At 38.2% G+C, this 26,798-nt stretch overlaps 1 protein-coding gene across 2 annotated transcripts in view; it reads right to left on the reverse strand.

Moving 5' to 3' along the window:
• MCC (MCC regulator of WNT signaling pathway) overlaps window positions 1–11,111 on the reverse strand; it is a 1,086,108-nt gene extending 1,074,997 nt beyond the window's left edge. For both annotated transcript variants that reach the window (XM_053701549.1, XM_053701547.1), the window contains exon 1: window positions 10,921–11,111. In XM_053701549.1, the coding sequence (XP_053557524.1) occupies window positions 10,921–11,054 (134 nt within the window). In that variant the 5' untranslated portion in view covers window positions 11,055–11,111. The remainder of the gene's footprint in view (window positions 1–10,920) is intronic.
• Between the last annotated feature and the right edge of the window lie 15,687 nt (window positions 11,112–26,798).

Consider the following 26,798-nt stretch of genomic DNA (forward strand, 5'->3'; position numbering starts at 1 on the left):
TTCTAATTTAAATTTAAATGTCACAACATCAGGTTCAGCTTGTTGAGAAATTTTTCCTGAATCTGAAATTTCCCCATCTGACAAAACCTCCCTCATGGCCACTTCAGATTGGTGTGAGGGTATGACAGAACAATTATCATCAGCGCCCTCCTGCTCTTCAGTGTTTAAAACAGAGCAATCGCGCTTTCTCTGATATGCAGGCATTTTGGATAAAATATTTGCTATTGAGTTATCCATTACAGCCGTCAATTGTTGCATGGTAATAAGCATTGGCGCGCTAGATGTACTAGGGGCCTCCTGCGTGGGCAAAACTGGTGTAGACACAGTAGGAGATGATGTAGTATCATGTCTACTCTCCTCATGTGAGGAATCATCTTGGGCAATTTCATTATCTGTGGCAGTACTGTCCTTACTTTGTTTGGACGCTATGGCACAATTATCACACAATTTTGAATGGGGAGACACATTGGCTTTCATACATATAGAACATAGCTTATCCGAAGGCACAGACATGTTAAACAGGCTTAAACTTGTCAATAAAGCACAAAAACCGTTTTAAAACAAAACCGTTACTGTCTCTTTAAATTTTAAACAGAGCACACTTTATTACTGAATATGTGAAAAAGTATGAAGGAATTGTTCAAAATTTACCAAAATTTCACCACAGTGTCTTAAAGCATTAACAGTATTGCATACCAATTTTCAGAGCTTTAACCCTTAAAAGAACGGAACCGGAGCCGTTTACAAATTTAACCCCTATACAGTCCCAGCTACAGCCTTTGCTGTGACCTAACCAAGCCCAGAGGGGAATACGATACCAAATGACGCCTTCTAGAAACTTTTCCAACTACTTTCAGGTCCTCACACATGCATCTGCATGTCTTGCTCTCAAAAACAACTGCGCAGTAATGGCGCGAAAATGAGGCTCAGCCTACAACTGGGAAGGTCCTCCCTGACTGGAAAAGGTGTCTAACATAGTGCCTGACGTTAAAAAACATTCCCCAAGTTTATAAGTGTGAATTATCAGCATAAACATGTATAAAATGTCCAAATAAAGCAATCGATTTAGCCCATAAAAGTGTCTACCAGTTTTATAGCCCATATTAAGCCCTTTATTCTGTTTGAAACTAAGAAAATGGCTTACCGGTCCCCATGAGGGGAAATGACAGCCTTCCAGCATTACACAGCCTTGTTAGAAATATGGCTAGTCATACCTTAAGCAGAAAAGTCTGCTGTTTCCCCCAACTGAAGTTACTTCATCTCAACAGTCCTATGTGGAAACAGCAATCGATTTTAGTTACTGTCTGCTAAAATCATCTTCCTCTCACAAACAGAAATCTTCATCCTTTTCTGTTTCAGAGTAAACAGTACATACCAGCACTATTTTAAAATAACAAACTCTTGATAGTAGAATAAAAATTTAAAAAAACTGCATTAAAACACCACATACTCTTAACCATCTCCGTGGAGATGTTGCCTGTGCAACGGCAAAGAGAATGACTGGGGTGGGCGGAGCCTAGGAGGGACTATATGGCCAGCTTAGCTGGGACTCTTTGGCATTTCCTGTTGGGGAAGAGATATTCCCACAAGTAAGGATGACGCTGTGGACCGGACACACCAATGTTGGAGAAAAATCCTTTTAACCCCTCAATGACCGCAGCACTTTTCCATTTTCTGTCCGTTTGGGACCAAGGTTATTTTTACATTTCTGCGTTGTTTGTGTTTAGCTGTAATTTTCCTCTTACTCATTTACTGTACCCACACATATATACCGTTTTTCTCGCCATTAAATGGACTTTCTAAAGATAACATTATTTTCATAAAATTTTATAATTTACTATAAAACAAAATTATAAAATATGAAGAAAAAAATGAAGAAAAAAAACAAACACTTTTTCTTAGGGGCAAATTGATAGCCATAAAGGCACACATTAACAAAACTAAAAGAGAGGCAGTTAAATCTTATCTATTTAAAATACAACAACAACTCGAAGCTAGACATAAAAACTTTCCATCAGATAAAGATACATTAGCGGAACTCACATCGGAAAGACAAAAACTTGCCTCTCATTTATCAAAAGAACATAAACGAAAAACACTATACAACCAACAGAAACATTACGAGGGACGCAACAAATTTGGAAGCCTTTTAGCGCGATACCTTAAACATAAAGCACATAATAAATACGTATTGCATATTATCGATGAAAAAGGACGTTCACAACACTCCACTCGTAGCATAGCCCATACATTCCAAAAATTCTTTCAAAAACTATATACAGAAATGATTATAACAAACACACAATAGACACACAGACGCGTTCGCAAGAGATAGATACCTATCTCAGCCAATTGAAACTACCTAACATTACATCTGAACAAAAAGGAGGAACTAGAGAACCCACTAACTTTAGAGGAGGTAAATTTAGTCGTCAAAGACTTGCCATCCGGAAAAACACCAGGCCCAGACGGTTTTGGCCATAAATATTATTCTACCTTTTGGGAAACACTTTCCCCTCACATTCTAAATTATTTCCAATATATCGACAGCTCAGAAGCCTTTTCGGCAAGAGCCCTAGAAGCCCACATTATATTACTACCAAAACCAAATAAATCCCCCACCCTCCCCGCAAACTATTGTCCTATCTCACTATTAAATACAGACATCAAAATTTATGCGAAAATACTAGCCCATAGACTAAACAGAATTCTCCACAGCATTATTCATCAAGACCAAGTTGGCTTCATCCCAGGTCGAGAGGCCAAAGACAACACGGTCAGAGCCCTCCATTTAATACATTATGTTAAGAAAAACAATATCCCTACTTTATTCTTGTCAACCGATGCCGAAAAGGCTTTTGACCGTGTTGCCTGGGATTTTTTGAAAGCCACATTGTCACACATAGGCCTAGGCCCTCAAATACTGACTCGGATCTTCTCCCTATATTCTCAACCCAGCGCACGTATCTTGATAAATGGCTCCCTATCAGATCCTTTCCCTATTAGAAATGGGACGCGTCAGGGATGTCCCCTGTCGCCCCTCTTATTTACTTGCGTTATAGAAACACTAGCCACAAGTATTAGACACAACCCGCAGATACACAGCATCGATATTAGCTCCCAAGAATATACGGTTTCTCTTTTTGCGGACGATATGCTTTTTTCTCTTACAAAACCCGAAATATCTATCCCACACTTGAATAAAGAATTTGAAACATTTCACACACTATCCAACTTCTCAGTCAACAAGACCAAATCGGAGATCTTAAATATAAATATAAATGATACAGAACTACAAACCATTAAAAAGCTTACCACATTCTCCTGGTGCCCTTCAGCATTAAAATATTTAGGAATTAAACTTGCCCCTACATTGGAAGACATGTTCATTCTGAACTATATACTGCTTAAACGTGCAATTATTAACGATCTATTATTAACCGACCAAACAGATTTCGTGGTTTGGACGCATAGAAGTAATTAAAATGAATATTTTCCAGAGGATATTATACTATCTCCAAACATTACCTATCCCACTTCCCAAACAATATCTACCCTCTATACAGAAAGCATTTAGAGACTACATATGGAACAGAAAACCACCAAGAATTAACCAACACACAATGCAATCTCCCAGATCGCAGAGAGGAATGGGTGTCCCAAATTTAGAGTTATACAGACAGGCCATATTCTTACAAAGGATTGTAGATTGGAATATTCACTTCCATCATAAGAGATGGGTTCCACTAGAGCATTTAATATCCCAGAGACCTCATCTTGGGCGACTCTGTTGGAGTGACTCTAACAAACCTAGATTAAGAGTTGATGATAACCTGGTGACGAGGGAAACTTAGCAGATCTGGACAAAAACTATAAATACATCTCTATTCATCTCTTCTATACCATCCCCACTGACATCTCTACTGGAAAATGGAGAATTCACACTACGCCCTTTCACAAACTCCTCGACTCTAGATTCGACAAACAGAGACTTTACAGTACGACAGATGGTCACAAATGTAGACAATACGCACACAAACTGATTTGGTAGCAGAGGGACATGAATGCTTTACTAACTGGTTTACATACAGACAGGCCAGAAACTTTATATTCAAACATAGAGACCACAACAATATGACAAGACCAATGACCAATTTTGAATCCCTATGTGTGCAACCCCCTCCACTCCGACATACATTGTCCAGAATATATAAATTGCTGATTCAGAAACCACCAGGGTATATACCCCCATACTTAGAGAAATGGGAAACTGATCTGGGGGTCGTTATATCTCCTCAGACGAGTAACTCAATACTCCAAGCCACCTTAAAATCTTCTATTTCATCTTCCATTCTGGAGACTAATTTCAAATTATTACATAGATGGTATTTTACCCCACAGAAATGACACCACTTATTCCGCTCACAACCTAATACATGTTGGAGATGCGGGCATGTAAATAGCAATGCTGCACACATGAGGTGGTGGTGTAATGCTATCCAGAACTTTTGGAGGCAGGTAATTAATGAAGCAGAAATCATAATGGAAACAATATTCCCACTAGACCCCCTAATATGGCTATTGAATAAAACTCCTAAAATTAAATACAAACCCTATCTCCGTCTATTTAGGATAATGACCAAAGGGGCAAAACAATTGATAGCCAAAAACTGGAAATATAGTGGAGCTCCTCCATTAGATATGTGGGTACAGAAAGTTTCAGATTTGATTGTATTAGAGGAATACTATTACCTTAAACATGAGAAAATGGATATTTATGCAGTGATATCCCAAACTTGGGACATATATAGTCAATCGTTAAAGGAAAAACAAGCGAAAGTAAGATAAGCTGTTTGGGATCTCCGGGCGGGACGGGCCCACTTTTATTCCCTCCTTTCCTTCCCTATTTTTAAGTTTTTTTTTACCCTCCTTTCAAAGGTTTTGATAGAGTTACTAGAAAAACTCCCTAAGGAGTATTGGATATAATTATGATTTTCAGATGTAGATTTCAAGAAAGCTGAATCTACCTAACATGTTATGATAATATAATTTGTATATTTCATGTGACAATAAAAATATGACAACTATTGGAACTGTAACACAAAGGAGCTGCGCCTCCTAATACATGTATCACATTATATAATTTTCAATAAAGTTGTTTATTAAAAAAACAAACAAAAAAAAAACACTTTTTTCTTACTTTGACCCTCAAAATCTCTTACAATTCTACAACTACCAAAAAACTCCCATGCTAAATACTTTCTAAATTTTGTCCTGAGTTTAGAAATATCCAAATGTTTACATGTTCTTTGCAAGTTATAGGGCAATAAGTACAAGTAGCACTTTGCTATTTCCAAACTATTTTTTTTTTCAAAATTAGCGATAGTTCCATTGGAACACTGATATCTGTCAGGAATCCCTGAATATATATATATTTTATTTTTATTTTAAAAAAGACAACCTAATGTATTAAACAAGGGGTATTTTGACTCTTTCCATGCAACCATTTTACTACCAATCTATGCCAAATTTTGAAAAAAGAAAAAAGTGGTGATTTTTTTTGACAAAATAGCAATTCAAGAATACATTTACTGAGAACGCTAAGGGTTACTGCCAAATAACACCCCAATATGTCTTCAGCAGCATCTCCTGAGTACAGTGATACCACGCATGTATTAATGTGTCGTGTTCTCTGGCGGCTAAAAGGCCTTATTTTTAGGGGGCGCATTCCAGTTTTTAAACTTGGAATTTTCACATCTGTCATCATGCACCCATGTCCTATTTGGGACATTTCTGAAGCCGGCCAATGTAAATTACCCCCATTAAACCATATACATATATAGACACCCTAGGGTATTTCAAATGCTGGTATTTTAACACTTTCCATGCACTAATTTAACCACCAGTCTTTGTCAAACTATTGGGCAGTCATTTTTTTGTGTTATTTTTCACACACATTGTACTTTAGACATAGATTCTCAGCTCCTGTTATGTGTTACTGCCAAAGAAGACCCGTTCACCAACATCTCCTGAGTACAGTGATACCACCTATGCATAGGTTTGTTGGCTTGCTTGGGGGGTGCAATGCCAAATGTCTGACATGCGTTTGATTTTTTTTCACATTTAACATATTTTCTTTGCCTATTGTCTTTTTGGGGATCTTTTAATATACCCCAATTTATTTGTTTCCATGAATGTGCATATATTTGAAAAGTTGACACCCCAAGGTATTGTATATGGTGTGCTTTGATGCCTTTGAAGCAACCGTTTTAGCCAAAAAAATTGGAGAAAGTGTATGGTGTTAATTTTTCAATTTTCATTTTTACACACACATTTCTTTTTGACTATGATTTAGGAGAGACTGTTGTAAGTTATTGCAACTTTCTAATTTACTCCTATTATCAAATGTTCTTCGTTCTCTTGCTATCTTTATTTGAAAAGCAGGAATGTAAAGCTTAGGAGCTGGCCCATTTTAGGTTCAGCACCCAGGATAGCGCTTGCTTAATGGTGGCTATTTAGCCACTAATCAGCAAACAGTACGCAGTTGCTGAACCAAAAATGTACACGTTTTCACAATACAGGGAGTATACCTACCAATCAGTGCCTGGGTAAGCTCAGAGTTCAGTACCGGGGGTATATATATATATTTTAACCCTTTCATGACCGTGCTAATTTGTTTACATCGGAACAACGATCACGAGATCGGGACAGGGGGGCATCCCTATGATGCTAGGCACACCTCCAGCCCGCGATCCCATTCAGGAAACGCTTTTGGCTTCAGTACAGCCAAATGGGTTGGACGTTCCATGCCGTCCTAAGGGCGCTACAGCCCAGTGCATTTAGGACAACATGGGACCTCCTAACATCTGGAAGGGGTTAACCAGATGCTCCCTGAAGCCAATTAGGGACATATATGCAGCAGGGCATGCAGTGTGCACTTCTAATTCTCAAAATGGAAAATTCTTAACTTTCAGAAATAAACTACAGGAAAAGGAACAAAATACATAATGAAAGTATGTTTGCAGATGTCACAGATACTGAGCTGCAGGGGTTGAACCCTTACCCCCCTATGGCCTCACCCCTGCTGTTTCTCTGTGGTTTTGGGCTCCTCCAAGCAACCGCGATTCCCCGGAGCTTCTGTTGCCCTTGTTTTGTGTGTTGAATATCATCTTGGAAGAGCTGGTTGCTGACTGCCACTTTCCCCTTCAGCCGGCCAGGCCCCTGGAACTACCGGTCGGCCGCATCATCCAGGATTACCGGTGCCCTTTGACCCAGGTCACTCCAGTGGCCCTTTGTCCCAGAGCTCCGCTCTTCTGGGGTTTGGTGCCTCTTAGGGTGGGCCAGAGGTGGGGTGACTGCCTGAAGGGAGCTCCCTTAGGAACTGAGGGTTCTGGTTCCCCCTATAAAACCTATTCTCCCTTGACTTCCCGGTGGACGTTCAAAAAAGACTGTAGCTTTTGTGGACCGAGAGCTTTAAAATGACACCCTGGAAGTGCCATCACTCCACTGGGATCACCCCCCCGAAACCGCCACCCCTGGGTACTGGGAATCTGTGGGACCGTGGCTGCTATGGCCGGTGCCAGCCTGTCTGGAGGGGCGGGAAAATTGTGGGATTGTCCAGCATCTTATCAAGATGAGTTGTGTGTATAAAAGATGTGTGTGTTTCCCAATAAAACCTTTTCCTGTTTCACCTGAATGCTAGTATGTCTAGTTATTTGGGTGGGCTCCAGCTAAAATCACTTTCCTGGGCTACATAGCAGCCTGTTCCAGGCAAAGGAAGGACCCGTTTGGCGGAGCTACCCAGTTGGGCTACCTGGGGTATCCGTCACAGCAGAGTTTATTTACTATGTTTAATTAAATATTTTATATTGCAATGATCTAAGGGCTAGATTACAAGACCGGGGAGATTAAAATTTGCCACCTAAGATAACCGCTGCTTGTTAAATACGAACTGCAGGTTCTCTTGTGAGAATTTGCAGTCGTAGGCAGGCGAAGCCTGCTGAAGAGTTTGATAAATCGATCCCTATGGGTCAGATTAAAAGTGGAGCGTAAACAATTGCGCACAAGCAATAAGGGGTTTATGCGCTCGTCGGGCTTATCACTCATATTACAAGTTGAAAGTAAATGCGATCGCTTGAGCGCAATCGTGATTTACGCAACTTTAGAGCTCTGGTTAAAATGATGGTAAATCCAAGTGTATAACAAACGCTAGGATTTACCATCAATAAAAATAAAGTAGAGGTTAAGTGATCAAATATATAAAAAAGGGTACTAAATTCACCCTTTCTGTGCCGTTGCACAGCGCTAAACTCTACGGCTACAGCTGCCCACAGCACATCAATCTCCTTCAATGAGGTGACGTTTGCACCTCTAAACCAATAGCCGTGCGTGCATACAGAACATTGTCAGTTGCAAGTGGCACCTCATTGGTTGAAGACTGATGTGCCGTGGGCGGCCAGAGCTGATGAGTTTAGCGCTGTTCAACAGCACAGAAAGGGTGAGTTTAGCACCCTTTTTTTTTTTTTTAACATATTTGATCACTTAAAGGGATAGGAAAGTCAAAATTAAACTTGCATGATTTAGATAGAGCAGGCCATTGCAAGACACTTTTAAATTCACTTCTATTTTCAAATGTGCTTTGTTCTCTTAGTATCTCTTGTTGAAAATCAATACGCACATATCCTACACTAGTGGGAGCTGCTGCTAATTAGTGCCTGCACACATTTGTCTCTTGTGATTGGCTAAATATATATTTTCAGCTTCCTGTCTGTAGTGCAATGCTGTCCCTTCAGCAATGGATAACAAGAGAATGAAGAAAATTTGATAATAGAATTAAATTGAAAAGTTGTTTAAAAATTGTATGTTCTATCTGAATCATAAAACAAAATGTTGGGGTTTACTATTCCTTTAACCTCCACTTGATGTACCATCAATTTAACTGTTTTGCAAAAAAAAAAAAGTTGCACAAAACATAAAAAAATACATTACAAAGTATAGTTACACTCATAATAACACTATCTGAAGAAAACTTTTCAAAAAAATATTGCACACAAAAATTATAAAGGCTCAAAGATATGAGATTTCAGGTGTTAGAAAAAAAAAAGGGGCAGGCAAATAAATGTCTTTAACATAGAGATGCATATGTTAAAATACATATATAGACAATTATGTAAATGTAGTAGAAAATATGTATTTTCATGTCGGTTTAGCACAAGATCTGGTTTGTGCAAGAATGGGACATTATGTTTTTTCTTCTTCTTTTTTTCTCCGTTGACTTCTATGGGGGAATATGTGAACGTGCATGCGATATTCTAACTTTGGCTTTTTGCGCGAGTGAAATCAGTTTACTTTCAACTCATAATATGTGCGCAACCCGACAAGCACAAAACGCTTACTTCTAGCGCAATTAATGCTAGAACAGGAGCGTTAATTAGCGTTCCACTTGTAATCTGACCCTATATAAGTAACTCCTATACTAGTTAAAGCACAGCAATAACTTTATGTCCCTACCACTACTGCATGACTCCTAATTCATACACAAATAAGTATTCAGTACTTTTTGAGGATGAGTGGCAGAGTATATATTTCTGGTGATTAGGTGCCATAATTTAAAATGTGTGTAATATTACATCTCAGATGTAGTGGTAAACTAGATGAAGGTATGGACAGGTGACATGAAGAGCACCTTAATTTTTATGGGGCCAGATACAAGTGCCTTGTGGTTCATTTTCTCTGCCTTTGGCTTACCATAAACATAACATTGAAATGTATTTAAGTCACCAATGCTTTTACAATTTCATTTAGGTTTTCTTTCTAAAACACAAGAGGAAAATAAAGATAAAGTTCTTTGCATACCCTTAAAGGGCATAGCAAAGCATTTTTCAATAGGAAAACACTATTCAATCTATCCATCTAAAGAATGTGTCGCATCTGTCACCACAGCTACTTATTATTTTACAGATTAATTTAGCATGTAGGATGTTATACATTGTGTGCCCTGTTTCATCAAATGGCACTGTCACCAATGGGATAACTTGATATACCATCTTACCTCTGAGGCTTTGTAATAATATAATAACCCCTCCCTCAATGATGTTTTGATTTAAAGTTGATACCCAGGGTGCCACTAATGGAACCATATGACTATCACCCCAGATCAGTTTTATGTAAAGTTGTTGCCCATCCTGCCCATGATTCACTGTGTTAAAGCATTTCCCAATACACAGTTGCGTTGGCACCCTTTTTTAATACATTATATAGGTTGCCCTGAGACACTGTTTAAGAGTAGAACCCAAGTCTCCAGATCAGTGTGGTATAAACATCTGCCTTTGGCATTCAGTCAATGTTTTGCCTTACTAGTATAGATCACTGTAATATAAAGTTAGTGCCCTGCTTTCACCTATGGCATTGAATTAGCACAGTCCTTTATCGGGATATAGGTCAAAACAGTATAATTGTGCTCCCCACGTACTGCATTACCACAAATGTCAGCTTGAAATGATATTGAAAGCACATCTCCTGCAGCACTGTATTAGCTATGTTCCATATCCCTCCAGGTCAGTTTGCTGTACAGTTGGTGGCAATCATTCCTATGGGGCACTGTAATTAGTGCATTTTCCTATTTATACACGTCAGTTTGGTATAATGAAGATGCCCATCTTGCCTTTCTATATAGCAGAACCATATCAAAGATTACTGTCCCTGTGGCACTGTACTAGTTCTTTACCCGGACTACACATCTCAGCTTCTGGTATAAAGTTGGTGACCTACATTGCACTGTGGCAGTCACTGTACTCTCTTACACTCCAGCACAGCTTGGCCTCCCAACTATCATTCCTACTTTTCCCCAAAACTATTTGCAAGGAGTTAGGATGAGCGACTGTAAACTTGCTCCAACCGCCTGATCTACTGCTTACTTACCTACTAATGTAGCCGTCCCCGTCCCCATCGCACGTCTGAAAGAGCCGCCTCATCCTCTCCTCCTCTCCGGTACTGGAAGTGTCGCTGCTGCCGCTGCAGCTGGTGCTCCCGTTAACTTCCACCGCAGCCGCCATGGTGCACGGCAGAGCGGCCGTACACTGCCCACTGCTGGGAGCTGGAGCAGCCTGAGCTCGGAGCCAACAGCGGACACAGCGATTTGTCCCCCGCCCAGCACTCCTCTCATGGGCAGGCCTCTTCCTCCCACCTCCTCCCCTGTGCATTTTCGCTGCTCTCCCACTAAGATAAGTGCAGCCTGCGTGTTTGGGGAAGTGATCGGCATTGGCTGATATTAGATGAGGGGAACTGTGCATCATTTCTGGAGACTCTATGGGGTCTGTGCACGAGCAGTTGCCTCTAGTTTTTCCATAGGTCTACAAATGCTACCGCGGAAGAACTATCAAATGTCTCAAATTTATTTTGAATTGTGGTATTTAGATTAAAAAATTTGGAAAAATCTGTCAAAATATTTGTGTTTAATGGGAAAAGTTATTGATTAGTGGGCAAATGAAGATGGTTTGATGAGTCAGTAGGGTGATTGGGAAAACGTGGTTTCATATATGTTTCAACTGGAACAACTTTAGTTGGGATGGCCAGATACCATAAATACAGAACTGGTGCTACAATTGAGGCCTTAGGGCGCCCCTGCAGGAGGGGGTGCAAATTAGGCATTTTACATAATTTGTTTTTGATGTTTTTTGGAGGGTTTTCTGCCTAACTTGGGCTTCATTGTAGGGGCCAAATAGGGTGCCCTGCTCTATTGGATTGAAAACTGGTGACTGTGGAGGCCATTGGAGTACAGTGAACTAATTTTCATGTTCAAGAAACTAGTTTGAGATAATTTGAGCTTTGTGACATGGTGTATTATCCTGCTGGAAGTAGCCATCAGAAGATGGGTACACTGTAGTCATAAAGGGATGGACATGGTCAGCAACAATACTTAGGTAGGCCGTGCTTAATTGGTACTAAGGGAACCAAAGTGTGCCAAGAAAATATCCCACCTTTACACCACCGCCACCAGCCTGAACCGTTGATACAAGGCAGGATGGTTCCATACTTTCATGTTTACGCCAAATTCGGACCCTACCATCTGCATGTCGCAACTGAAATCGAGATTCATCAGACCAGGCAACGTTTTTCTCAATCTTCCATTGTCCAATTTTGGTGAGCTTGTGCGAATTGTAGCCTCAGTTTCCTGTTCTTAGCTGACAGGAGTGGCACCCGGTGTGGTCTTCTGCTGCTGTAGTCCATCTGCTTCAAGGTTCGACGTGTTGTGCATTCAGAGATGGTATTCTGCATACCTTGTAACGAGTGGTTATTTGAGTTACTGTTGCCTATCATCTCGAACCAGTCTGCCCATTCTCCACTGACCTCTGACATCAACAAGGCATTTTCGTCCACACAACTGCCGCTCACTGGATATTTTCTATTTTTTAGACCATTCTCTGTAAACCCTAGAGATGGTTGTGCATGAAAATCCCAGTAGATCAGCAGTTTTTTAAATACTCAGACCAGGCAGTCTGGCACCAACAACCATGCTACATTCAAAGTCACTTAAATCCCCTTTCCTTCCCATTCTGATGTTCGTTTTGAACATTAGCAAGTCGTCTTCACCACGTCTAAATGCCTAAATGCATTGAGTTGCTGCCATGTGATTGGCTGATTAGTAATTTGTGTTAACAAGCAATTGGACAGGTGTAGCTAATAAAGTGGCCAGTGAGTGTATGTTGAACAGCAGTAAAAGTTCAAACCGCTTGCCTCTTCTCTTGGAAACAGTGCACGGGAACTGGTATCACTCTTGGCTCCTCCTGCTTGATATATTTCCTGGTTAGGGCAATCCACATATCAAGCAGACAAGCTGAAACAAGGATCAACCATACCATCTTACATAAGTGTCACTGATTTGATTGCCTTAGCCAGGAAAGATCCAGCAGGATGAACCAAGAGTGATATTAGTTTCCATGCACCGTTTCCAGGAGAAGAGGCAAGCTGTTTGAACTTTTGCTGTTGTTCAACATATATACTGCTTGGTAAATCCAAGTATACTATTTACCTGTTAGATATTCATACCCCAATACTATGCATGCGCTAATGGGAAAATCTGATAGAACACCGTTAGATTTTCCTACTAATTGAGTATGCATGTTCATGTTGAACAACGGAGTGCATGCATACTTAATCAGTAGGAAAATCTGACGGTGTTGTTCTGTCATATTTTCCTATCGATTGTATACACATGTGCTCCGTTGTTCAACATGTATACTGCTTGGTAAATCTGTGTATACTATTTCCCTGTCAGATATTCCTACCCCAATACTACACATGCACTAATGGGAAAATCTGACAGAGAAACACTGATTGAGTACGCATGCGCTCCTGACATCATAGCGCTCTTGAGGAAAGTGGGAGGTGTTTTTGAATCATCTGTGGAATGTAATGATGTCGTTTGCATATGCGCAGTAGGGAGGGTAGGAAAATTTGATGGGTAGGATTTGGAAAATTTGATAGGTAGGAAAATTTGATAGAGCACCGGTGACAGCAGTGGGATCACTGTGCAACACAGCCTAATGGGTATTCCTGAGGCTGATATATATATATATATATATACTTTACATACATGCCTTTACTTCAAAGGGTATAGATTTCCATAATCATTATTCAGTAGTACATGTCCTTTATGGGGTAAGTGCAGCCAAAACAGCTGTCCAGAAGTGGTTTTGGTTTTGCTGCACTTAAAGGGACAGTCTACACCAGATTTTTTTTAATTTAAAAAGATAACTAATCCCTTTATTACCCATTCACCAGTTTTGCATAACCATTACTGTTATATTAATATACTTTTTACCTCTGTGATTACCTTGTATCCAAGCCTCTGCAGACTGCCCCCTTTTCTCAGTGCTTTTGACAGACATGCAGTTTAGCCAATTCGTGCAGATTCCTAAATAACCCCATGGGAGTGAGCCCAATGTTATCTATATGACACACATGAACTAGTACTGTCTAACTGTGAAAAACTTTCAGAATGCTCTGAGCTAGGAGGCGGTTTTCAATGGTTTAGAGATCAGTTTGAGACTACCTAGGTTTAGCTTTTCAAAAATACTACCAAGGTAACAAAGCAAATTTGATGATAAAAGTAAATTGGAAAGTTGTTTAAAATTGCATGCCCTATCTGAATCAAGAAAGTTTAATTTTGACTAGACTGTCCCTTTAAAGGGACAGTCTACTCCAAAATGTTTATTGTTTAAAAAGATAGATAACACATTTACTATCCATTCCCCAGCTTTGCACAACCAACATTGTTATATTAATATAATTTATAACCTGTAAACCTCTACATCTCTGCCTGTTTCTAAGCTACTACAGGCCACCTCTTATCTCAGTGCATTTTTATAGCTTTTCACAGATAGACGATGCTAATTCATGTGTGCCATATAGATAACATTGTTTTCACTTCTGTGGAGTTATTCATGAGTTTGCACTAATTGACTAAAATGCAAGTCTGAAAATAACACTGAGATAAGGGAGCAGTCTGCAGAGGCTTAGATACAAGGTAATCACAGAGGTTAAAAGTATATTAATATAACAGTGTTAGTTATGCAAAACTGGGGAATGGTTAATTAAGGGATGATCTATCTTTTTAAACAATAACAATTTCGGAGTAGAGTGTCCCTTTAACCCATAAAGGAATTCTGTGGTCGGACACAGTATGAAAGCAAAAAACTGTGAGATATTGTATATCTCATTTGCATATCTTACCAGGAGTTTGTGCACTGGTAACAATGTATACAGACCACTTATGTGGGAAGGCAAGTGGGGATACTTGCATAGGTTTGCTAATTGACTATAAAGTAATTTTTGTTTTTCTTACTTATCTAAAATGGATAATTTAAATCTCACAGTTTTATCTCCATCATAACCGTAGCTTCAGACGCTCCTTGAAAACTCACCTATTCAGAGAGGCTTACCATCTCTCCTCCATCCCTCATCCGAACCAAACTAATACATGAACTGCCTGACTCACTGCTGCAACCACAACCGATGTAACAAGCTACCCCAACCTTATGTCTCTGCACCTTAAACCTATAGACTGTGAGCTCTCCGGAGCAGGGCCCTCTTACTCCTGTACTAGATTTGTTTAGTTTTGTTATGTTTTGTATTTTATCACAAATCTTTGTCATTGTATACCCCTATCATTGTACCCAGCGCTACGGAATTTGGCAGCGCTATACAAATAAATGATAATAATAATAACTTGAATGAATATTGATTTGTTTTTGTTTTTCAATAAAAATAGTAGTTGTGCTACTGTGCAAAATATTGTACTTTATGCTGAAAATGTGTGAAAAATAAATGATCATATATTCCTATTTTAATGATTACGAAACAATCAGTTTTTAGAGAGAATTGACTATTACATTTCATTCTGCACACAAGTACTTACCTTTGCATAAGCTCTCTGTTTTTATTGTTATCATCAGCAGTTACTTCTCTGTTGACTATTCAGGTTTTCACCATTATTAGAGGTGCCTACTGCATTTTAGAGGTTAAGATCACACACATTTTGAAAGAGTGATTTCCATTGTTTTCCATGTTTCTAGGAAATAACATATCATCTTAAAAACTTGTGGTGTAGGTAATCACCATTCCCTATGTTGATAACCTGCACACTAGGGGGTTTACTGACTCCTCATGTAGAAAAGGGGTTTTCCATTTTTCATACAAGTGGCACCCTCTAGGTCAGTGTTTCTCAACCACAGTTTTCAAGTACCCCTAACAGGCGAGATTTTCATTATAGCTAAACTAAAGAACAGGTGAAATAATCAGCTGATGGGTGAGAGCAGGTTAGTAACCATGGTCACTCATCAGCTGATTATTTCACCTGCGCTCTAGTTCAGCTATAATGAAAACCTGGCCTGTTGGGGGTACTTGAAGACCGAGGTTGAAAAACACTGCTTTAGGTGATATGAGTTGGATAATCTGTTAACACCCCTGCATTCTCACATTTCCTTGACTACAGGATATTACTGTTTTACAGTGATTATTCAGATTGTTGCATTTTGTGCTGTCCTAAAGAGTATTTTGCAGAAATTGGTGAAACATATAATCAATGTGTCTTTGTTCATTCTAAAATTAAATTATAGAAGTTAAAAAGGAAAAAAAAGAACAAACAGCAGTCTCAATATCTCCTTATAATTTACTGGAATATAATATATATGAATTAGTCAAAACTATATTAGCTGGTTGAAATCTCACAAATATTGAGTTCTTTCTAAATACCAAAAACATAATTTTCTTAGACATAATAATAATAATTATAATAACAACAACTTATTCTAAACAACAAAAATAGATTAATGTAATAGATCAATGAAAATAACATTATCCTGGTATCACCATATGGAATATCTCTTCCGTATTGCTCATCGGACATTTTTAAACCGAATTTGCTTCCCAAAACTGACATTTATTTTGATGTCTTTCTGCACCCATCTAGATTTCTTCTCCAGTTTCAAAGCCTATGTACCTCCATTTTATGGATAAATAAAAATCAAGATTGACTAATAAGATCCTTTAACATACTTTGCAAAAAAAACCAATGCGTCTTTGCACAGTATCCTATCTTATTATGTAGTGGATAGACATGTCTGTTATGACTTGGGTACATTTTAAATTGCTATGGTTATATGCAATATTAAAAAATAGCAAGATCAATGGATAAACATAAGAGATGCCCTATGTATGTGCTGCAGAATCCAATTTATTTCCAATATTGCTTCTCATCTAGGACCTGATGATCTAATGCTCTCCACTCTGGCGAGATTATCTAAGAAGTCTCATCAGTATGAAAACTCAAAGAGTATTAGAAAGGCAAATTTTAGTTTGAGAGCTGTTTATCTCTATGTATTTTATCGATGTGAAGGAGAGACACAAATATTAGAGTATGAAGCTCAAAAAAAGCCACCAAAGAATTAGCTAAATGTATTTTTTGATCATCGAGCCCTTAGTCTTTAATCCCATCTTTATTCCTCTATTTTAGCAGTTTTTAATATAATACTATATAAAGCATTTAAAATATAAACATCCTATATCACATTTCAATACAATACCCTAAATACAAACAGTTTCTTTACATCTTTATTAAAATTTTGAATGTATCTTCAATCAATTGGGAATTAGTTCATTATTATTAATATTATTAACAGGTATTTGTTGAGCGCCAACAGATTATAGAATACCAGCTTTAGTGATTAGTCAGTCATGAATAAGAGGGAAGGCACTGGAAACATCACAGTGTTCTTAACAAATGACTGGTTGTTGTGTATTCTTAACAAATGACTGGTTGTTGTGGCATGGTGCATTAATACAACTAAGACTAGGGCAAAAAGCCAAAACACGTCAGCTGTGTTATGTGACAGAACATTGCTTATTTCCACCCTGTGTACGTTTACACAATCCACTGATACATTTAAAATACAAGGAATAATAGTGAATATTTATATAGTAACGTTTGGTGCTACTCATCCTTCATTTTGGTAATACACATTTGGAGAATTGAATATGGATTCCAAAACACATTCATACTCCCAGCATATTAGCCAATCATATCATTGGGTTTTGTTTCAAATTTCGAGACACACTTCATAATGCACTTTTAGTTGCTCCTCCTCACTATTACCAGTCTATTTAATTGGTGGATAGTTAGCTGGGCTTCAGATTTTCACCCTAGCTATAGATAGAAGTATATTTGTTTTTGCAGCTCAAATATAAGCCAATATTATTGCGAGATGTTGATCCCAATCTTATTAGAAGCTATGTAAGTATATTTGACAGACAGAAGCATATACAAATATGCCATGAAAGAGTGGACTTAAGTGGTTGGATGTGCACTGATACTTTTTGTTGTCTTGTAATTGTTTTGGTCACTTCGGTAGCACTCCCACAATATGTGCGCTAACATTAAACAGTCCTTTTGTGGTGTGCTTAACCAAAAAAAAAACCTTTGTTTTATCTTGGCTCCCCAAAGGCCGTTGAAGAACTCTAGTAATATTTTGTTGCTCCAAAACACAAAATTTAATCTTGGAACAATTTGATTAAAAGATTGATTTGACTCAATTAATATGGAGCTTCATGAATAAATGGGAAAGCTTTATTACATCTCTTTCACAGGTATTTCAGAAACAGATAATTAACCATTTTAAAATAAATTATGCATTATTTATGTTAGATATAGAAATGTTGGTTTAGTCTTAACAGTTGTGTATTGCAGTGAATATTGCTAGCATGTTAATCATGTTTTTTATTTGTTTGTCATATAAGCCTGAACAATAATAGCTATTGGATATAAAATGTTATTTGATGTTTGTTTTCTGTGTCTATCTGTTATAATCGTTTCCTTTTAAAAACAATTTATAGAAAACTAACGGCTAGATTTAGAGTTTTGTCGGTAACGACCCGCGTAGCTAACGCTGTTTTTTTTCCCCCCGCACCTTTTAAATACCGCTGGTATTTAGAGTTCACAGAAGGGCTGCGTTAGGCTCCAAAAAGGGAGCGTATAGCATATTTACCGCCACTGCAACTCTCAATACCAGCGGTACTTACGGACGCGGCCAGCTTCAAAAACGTGCTCGTGCACGATTCCCCCATAGAAAACAATGGGGCATTTTGAGCTGAAAAAAAACCTAACACCTGCAAAAAAGCAGCGTTCAGCTCCTAACGCAGCCCCATTGTTTCCTATGGGGAAACACTTCCTAAGTCTGCACCTAACACCCTAACATGTACCCCGAGTCTAAACACCCCTAACCTTACACTTATTAACCCCTAATCTGCCGACCCTGCTATCGCTGACACCTGCATATTTTTTTTAACCCCTAATCTGCCACTCCGTACACCGCCGCAACCTACATTATCCTTATGTACCCCTAATCTGCTGCCCCTAACACCGCCAACCCCTATATTATATTTATTAACCCCTAATCTGCCGCCCCCAACGTCGCCGCCACCTACCTACAATTATTAACCCCTAATCTGCCGACCGGACCTCACCGCTACTATAATAAAGTTATTAACCCCTAATCCGCCTCACTCCCGCCTCAATAACACTATAATAAATAGTATTAACCCCTAATCTGCCCTCCCTAACATCACCGACACCTAACTTCAAGTATTAACCCCTAATCTGCCGACCGGACCCCACCGCTACTCTAATAAATGTATTAACCCCTAAAGCTAAGTCTAACCCTATTTAATAAGATTTAAATCTTATTAAATAAATTATTCCTATTTAAAGCTAAATACTTACCTGTAAAATAAACCCTAATATAGCTACAATATAACGAATAATTATATTGTAACTATTTTAGGATTTATATTTATTTTACAGGCAACTTTGTATTTATTTTAACTAGGTACAATAGCTATTAAATAGTTATTTAATATTTAATAGCTACCTAGTTAAAATAATTACAAAATTACCTGTAAAATAAATCCTAACCTAAGTTACAATTAAACCTAACACTACACTATCAATAAATTAATTAAATAAACTACCTACAATTATCTACAATTAAACCTAACACTACACTATCAATAAATTAATTCAATACAATACCTACAAATAAATACAATTAAATAAACTAACTAAAGTACAAAAAATAAAAAAGAACTAAGTTACAAAAAATAAAAAAATATTTACAGACATTAGAAAAATATTATAACAATTTTAAGCTAATTACACCTACTCTAAGCCCCCTAATAAAATAACAAAGACCCCCAAAATAAAAAAATGCCCTACCCTATTCTAAATTTAAAAAGTTCAAAGCTCTTTTACCTTACCAGCCCTTAAAAGGGCCTTTAGCGGGGCATGCCCCAAAGAAAACTGCTCTTTTGCCTGTTAAAAAAAACATACAATACCCCCCCCCAACATTACAACCCACCACCCATATACCCCTAATCTAACCCAAACCCCCCTTAAATAAACCTAACACTAAGCCCCTGAAGATCTCCCTACCTTGTATTCACCACACCGGGTTCACCGATCCGTCCTGGCCCGACGTCTTCATCCAAGCCCAAGCGGGGGCTGAAGATGTCCATGATCCGGCTGAAGTCTTGATCCAAGCGGGAGCTGAAGAGGTCCATGATCCAGCTGAAGTCTTGATCCAAGCGGGAGCTGAAGAGGTCCATGATCCGGCTGAAGTCTTCTATCAAGCGGCATCTTCAATCTTCTTTCTTCCGGATCCATTTTCATCCCGCCGACGCGGAACATCCATCTTCACCGACGACTTCCCGACGAATGACGGTTCCTTTAAGGGACATCATCCAAGATGGCGTCCCTCGAATTCCGATTGGCTGATAGGATTCTATCAGCCAATCGGAATTAAGGTAGGAACATTCTGATTGGCTGATGGAATCAGCCAATCAGATTGAGCTCGCATTCTATTGGCTGTTCCGATCAGCCAATAGAATGCAAGCTCAATCTGATTGGCTGATTGGATCAGCCAATCGGATTGAACTTGAATCTGATTGGCTGATTCTATCAGCCAATCAGAATTTTCCTACCTTAATTCCGATTGGCTGATAGAATCCTATCAGCCAATCGGAATTCGAGGGAAGCCATCTTGGATGACGTCCCTTAAAGGAACCGTCATTCGTCGGGAAGTTGTCGGTGAAGATGGATGTTCCGCGTCGGAGGGATGAACATGGATCCGGAAGAAAGAAGATTGAAGATGCCGCTTGATAGAAGACTTCAGCCGGATCATGGACCTCTTCAGCTCCCTCTTGGATCAAGACTTCAGCCGGATCATGGACCTCTTCAGCTCCCGCTTGGATCAAGACTTCAGCCGGATCATGGACATCTTCAGCCCCCGCTTGGGCCAAGACATCAGCCAGATCATGGACATCTTCAGCCCCCGCTTGGGCCAAGACTTCAGCCGGATCATGGACATCTTCAGCTCCCGCTTGGATCAAGACTTCAACTGGATCATGGACATCTTCAGCCCCCGCTTGGGCTTGGATGAAGACGTCGGAGCCAGGACGGATCGGTGAACCCGGTGTGGTGAATACAAGGTAGGGAGATCTTCAGGGGCTTAGTGTTAGGTTTATTTAAGGGGGGTTTGGGTTAGATTAGGGGTATGTGGGTGGTGGGTTGTAATGTTGGGGGGGGGTATTGTATGTTTTTTTTTTACAGGCAAAAGAGCTGTGTTCTTTGGGGCATGCCCCGCTAAATGCCCTTTTAAGGGCTGGTAAGGTAAAAGAGCTTTGAACTTTTTTAATTTAGAATAGGGTAGGGCATTTTTTTATTTTGGGGGTCTTTGTTATTTTATTAGGGGGCTTAGAGTAGGTGTAATTAGCTTAAAATTGTTATAATATTTTTCTAATGTCTGTAAATATTTTTTTATTTTTTGTAACTTAGTTCTTTTTTATTTCTTGTACTTTAGTTAGTTTATTTAATTGTATTTATTTGTAGGTATTGTATGGAATTAATGTATTGATAGTGTAGTGTTAGGTTTAATTGTAGATAATTGTAGGTAGTTTATTTAATTCATTTATTGATAGTGTAGTGTTAGGTTTAATTGTAACTTAGGTTAGGATTTATTTTACAGGTAATTTTAACTAGGTAGCTATTACATAGTTAATAACTATTTAATAGCTATTGTACCTGGTTAAAATAATTACAAAGTTGCCTGTAAAATAAATATTAATCCTAAAATAGCTACAAAATAATTAATCGTTATATTGTAGCTATATTAGGGTTTATTTTACAGGTAAGTATTTAGCTTTAAATAGGAATAATTTATTTAATAAGAGTTAATTTATTTCGTTAGATAAAAATGATATTTAACTTAGGGGGGTGTTAGTGTTAGGGTTAGACTTAGCTTTAGGGGTTAATAAATTTATTAGAGTAGTGGTGAGGTCCGGTCGGCATATTAGAGGTTAATACATGAAGTTAGGTGTCGGCGATGTTAGGGGCGGCAGATTAGGGGTTAATACTATTTATTATAGGGTTATTGAGGCGGGAGTGAGGCGGATTAGGGGTTAATAACTTTATTATAGTAGCGGTGAGGTCCGGTCGGCAGATTAGGGGTTAATAATTGTAGGTAGGTGTCGGACGATATTAGGGAGGGCAGATTAGGGGTTAATACTATTTATTATAGGGTTAGTGAGGCAGGAGTGAGGCGGATTAGGGGTTAATACATTTATTATAGTGGCGGTGAGGTCCGGTCAGCAGATTAGGGGTTAATAATTGTAGGTAGGTGGAGGCAACGTTGGGGGCGGCAGATTAGGGGTTAATAAATATAATATAGGGGTCGGCGGTGTTAGGGGCAGCAGATTAGGAGTTCATAGGGATAACGTAGGTGGCGGCGGTGTGCGGTCGGCAGATTAGGGGTTAAAAAATTTTAATAGAGTGGCAGCGATGTGGGGGGACCTCGGTTTAGGGGTACATAGGTAGTTTATGGGTGTTAGTGTACTTTAGAGCACAGGAGTTAAGAGCTTTATAAACTGGCGTTAGCCCAGAAAGCTCTTAACTCCTGACTTTTTTCTGCGGCTGGAGTTTTGTCGTTAGATTTCTAACGCTCACTTCAGCCAAGACTCTAAATACCGGCATTAGAAAGATCCCATTGAAAAGATAGGATACGCAAATGGCGTAGGGGGATCTGCGGTATGGAAAAGTCGCGGCTGGAAAGTGAGCGTTAGACCCTTTCCTGACTGACTCTAAATACCAGCGGTAGCCCAAAACCAGCGTTAGGAGCCTCTAACGCTGGTTTTGACGGCTAACGCAAAACTCCAAATCTAGGCGTATGTGCATAGCTTTCAACATTTGTAGTAGGCGGAATGGTGGCCTGTTCTGAGGGTATGTTTGGTATTTTGTGGTGGGTTTTTGGAGATGCCCTGTTTCACTATGTAAAACCAGGACATTTATGGGTACAGTTAAAGGACTCCCATACAAGACAGGCATATAGAACGCAGGGCAATTTAATATGCACACTTACCAATAACATTTTTTTTTTTTTGAGGGTTCATAGATGTGAGGCTGGAACAAGAATTTGGATAAAAAAATTGTGCCAGGTTGCTCGTCTTATTAGATAGTAGGTGAAGGTGAATGCATATGAGATCTGTGAAAGACTATTTGCTTGAGTGTATGCTTTCTATGGGACTCTTAAATGGAATTGTCAAACGCCAACTTAATTCATACTCAACCCTTAAACCAATTAATATTTCTATGGTACTCCTTTCCTCTTAATATCTGTTTGCCAACAAACAGCTGAGTTAATTATGAAATATGATTCCGTACGATGCTTTAATACTATTCAAATTGTGTGCAATTACTAGATATACAAAAGAATCTCAGTCCATAAACATGCAGCTTTAACTCTGTAAATACTGTTCACAGTGAATCTAGGTGAAGGTACTGAAGTTTCATGGTAGAATTATATCTCCCAACATTGAATTTATTTAGAGCAACATGATAACAAAACGTGAAAAATCAGCTAATACACTCAAGTGAAGACAAGAAGAATTCAGTACTGGACTATAATACATTATGCAGTACCCAAAATATTAGTAAGCATGACAACTGCAGTAATGAAAATCTGTAAAACATTTGATCCAAACTGAATAATGTATCTCAAAGAGAGTATCTTTAGCTGATTAACCATTTCTACAACAGCATTACACTGCATCTGGCATATATAGCTAATCTGTGCTGTAGGGCAAAATTAATAATGAATCAAGGCAGTAAGAGACAGTGGAAAAGGTACAGACAAGATATACTAATCCACAGCGAGGCTCTGCTAATGTTGTACGGCTGAGATCTAGGATCCTGTGGAACAAAGCTGGTCAAAGGTTCAACTATGTGTATATCTGTGGGACAGTAATGAATAGCAAGGAGAAGTGAACATATATATTATGTTATTCTAGAGTTAGAGTTTCGATTTAAATTCTCAGGGTCCCAGAATAGGAAAATAATTTACATTAGAGTATGATTTATGTTGTGTGGATTCAATTTTTTACAGCTAATCATTTAGTTCACAGTGACCACAACAAGCAAATGTTTACCTACCCTGCAACAAAGGAATTTAACCCCTTTAAAATCAATTTGTCTTTTTCTTTAGTAGGAGCCATTTAATTAGTCTCTTGTGATCTATTCATATAAGCTGGTTGCTTTGAATAAAGTCTTCTAGTTAAATCTAAATATTTAATAAGTTAGCATCTTCCAAATATTGTTATACAGCTAGCAGATACCAACTTCTGATTGGGAACATAAAAGGGATAAAACACATTAAACACATAGCTAAAGTCAGCTCCAGAGCAGCAATGCTTTACTTGGACCCTTACATATGGTGAGACAATGACAAGCAGCATAAGTGTGTAGCCACCAATAACAAGCTAGGTTCCAGAAGTGAATTGCTGCTCTTGAGCCTACCCAGTCATGCTTTTCAACAAATGATACCAAGAGAACATCATAAGTTTTGTAATAGAAGTAAAATAAAAGTGTTTTTAAGATTGCATTCTATATCTGAACAATCAAAGTTTAATTTAACTTTCATGCCCCTTTAAAATAGCAGAAAGCAAAGAGGCAGTTGGGTTTCCAAAAGTCACTGCTATTAGCAATGAGGACCAAAACAAGAAAAAGGGGGGATCTCATAGTGTAGCATTTTTGTGCCATCTGTCAATACCCTGTGCTCTGTGTACCCACAAATAAAAAGCACCCCTAGATGCCTTTTAAATGTTCTGGATAAAATAGCTTAGCTGACTAAAACTGTGATATGACATTGGGCCTAGGATCATATTCTGCTATGTTTTAGTGAAAAAAAGGGATATTTCTGTTAAAACACCAACTCTTTATTAATAAAACCAGGTGCAACATGTTTCTCGGCCCATAGCTTGTCAATATCATTGGATATTAGTGGTTTACCAATAACCAGTATAAATACTTTGGTCCGATTAAAGCCTATTAATCAGAAAACCATTATAAATATGCATCCTTTACATGTGTGTAAATAAATAAACCCTTATTTATTAATATTTTCCAGTATATGTCAAATGTATATCTTAGTCCTAATTAAAAAAATAATATTATTTAAAGAAACTGGAAGGTCAAAACTAAACCTGCATGGATTGGGCACAGCATGACATTTTTAAACAACTATTTCATTTACTTATATTGGGTGAGATTACACATGGAGCACAATTGTTTGCGCCATAGCCATAAGGGGTATATCGCATGGGTTACCGCTCATATTGCAAGTTGAAATTAAATGCGATCGTATGAGTGCAATCGTGATTTACGCTAGAATCATTACTGCGATTTCAGAGCTGTGGTTAACTGTTTGGTGACAATAAAAAGTTGTACAAAACACTTAAAAAATAAGTTACAAAGTACAGTTACACTTATAATAACACTGTCTAATAAAATTATTTAAAAGAGATGCACAGATACTGATATAAAAATCCAGTATAAAACGGTTTAAAAACTTACTTAGAAGCTCTCAGTTTGGCTCTGTTGAAAAGGTAGCTGGAAAGCCCACTGCAAGTGGCAAATAAGACCCTCCCCCCTCTTTTGCATATGAAAATACCCTTTACACAAACAGGAACAAGCTGGAGTAGGTAGCTGACGGTATTCTCATAAAACTTTGGGGCTTGGTTAGGAGTCTGAAAATCAGAGCAATGTTATTTAAAAATAAGCAAAATTATACATTTATTTTTGTAAAAAACTTTATGGGCTATATAAATAGATCATCTACAAAACATATATGCAAAGAAAAAATGAGTGTGTAATGTCCCTTTAAGACACATACATATACATTGCTACGTTGCTAAAGACATGTATATGCTCTTAAATTCCTATCAAAAATGCTCAGGAGCGTGCACGTGTCTGGAGCACTATATGGCAGCAGTTTTGCAAGAATGTTATCTTTTTGCAAGAGCACTAGATGGCAGCACTATTTCCTGCTATGTAGTGCTCCAGACACCTACCTAGGCATCTCTTCAAAAAAGAATACCCTGGGAGCTAGACACATTTTATAATAGAAATTATTTCAAAAGGGACATTAAAGTCAAATTAAACTTTCATGATCAGACAGAGCACGGAATTAAAAAATAAAAAAAAACGTTCTCATTTACTTCCATTATCAAATTGTGCACAGTCTTTTATGTACACACTTTCTGAGGCAAGAGCTCCTACTGAGCATGTGCATGAGTTCACAGTATATACGAGTCTGTGATTGGCTGATGGCTGTCACATGATACAGGGGAAATTAAAATAAACGTTTAAATTTGTAAAAAAAAAATGTACTGTTTGAATTCCAAAGTGTCATTTAATTTTCTTTTATTATATATTTGTTAAATATGCAATTCTATTGTATTTAATGGTCACTTAGTAGTAATCTTTTTTACTTCCTCCATACTTTCTCTGACTTTAAGTAAGATTTTGTAGTACGCTTTTTTTTTTACCTGCATGAAATATGTAAGTTGGTTCAAGTTTTCTATGTTATTTCTGGAAAACCCAGTCCTTTTTTAAAAATTATTTTAGGTTCTCTGCTTTGTACATAATTATCCGTTTCCTTTTCGCTTGTACTCTCTAATCATCCATGCAGTATATACTGTAAACACATACTCTTAGTAATTATCCATATGGATATACAGTAAATATACCTCCACTATGACTCACACATCCTGTAATAGTATACACACTGTGGCTTGGATATGAAATGACATGATAGATATGAATAAAGGTGGGTGGTACGACAGACATACAAACAAGTCTCGTCTCCACATTATGGTGTAAAGTTAGAGCTATATATTATAACATTGTAGTTATATAG

Source organism: Bombina bombina, chromosome 2, assembly GCF_027579735.1.
Source record: "Bombina bombina isolate aBomBom1 chromosome 2, aBomBom1.pri, whole genome shotgun sequence".
Taxonomy (NCBI): Eukaryota; Metazoa; Chordata; class Amphibia; order Anura; family Bombinatoridae; genus Bombina; species Bombina bombina.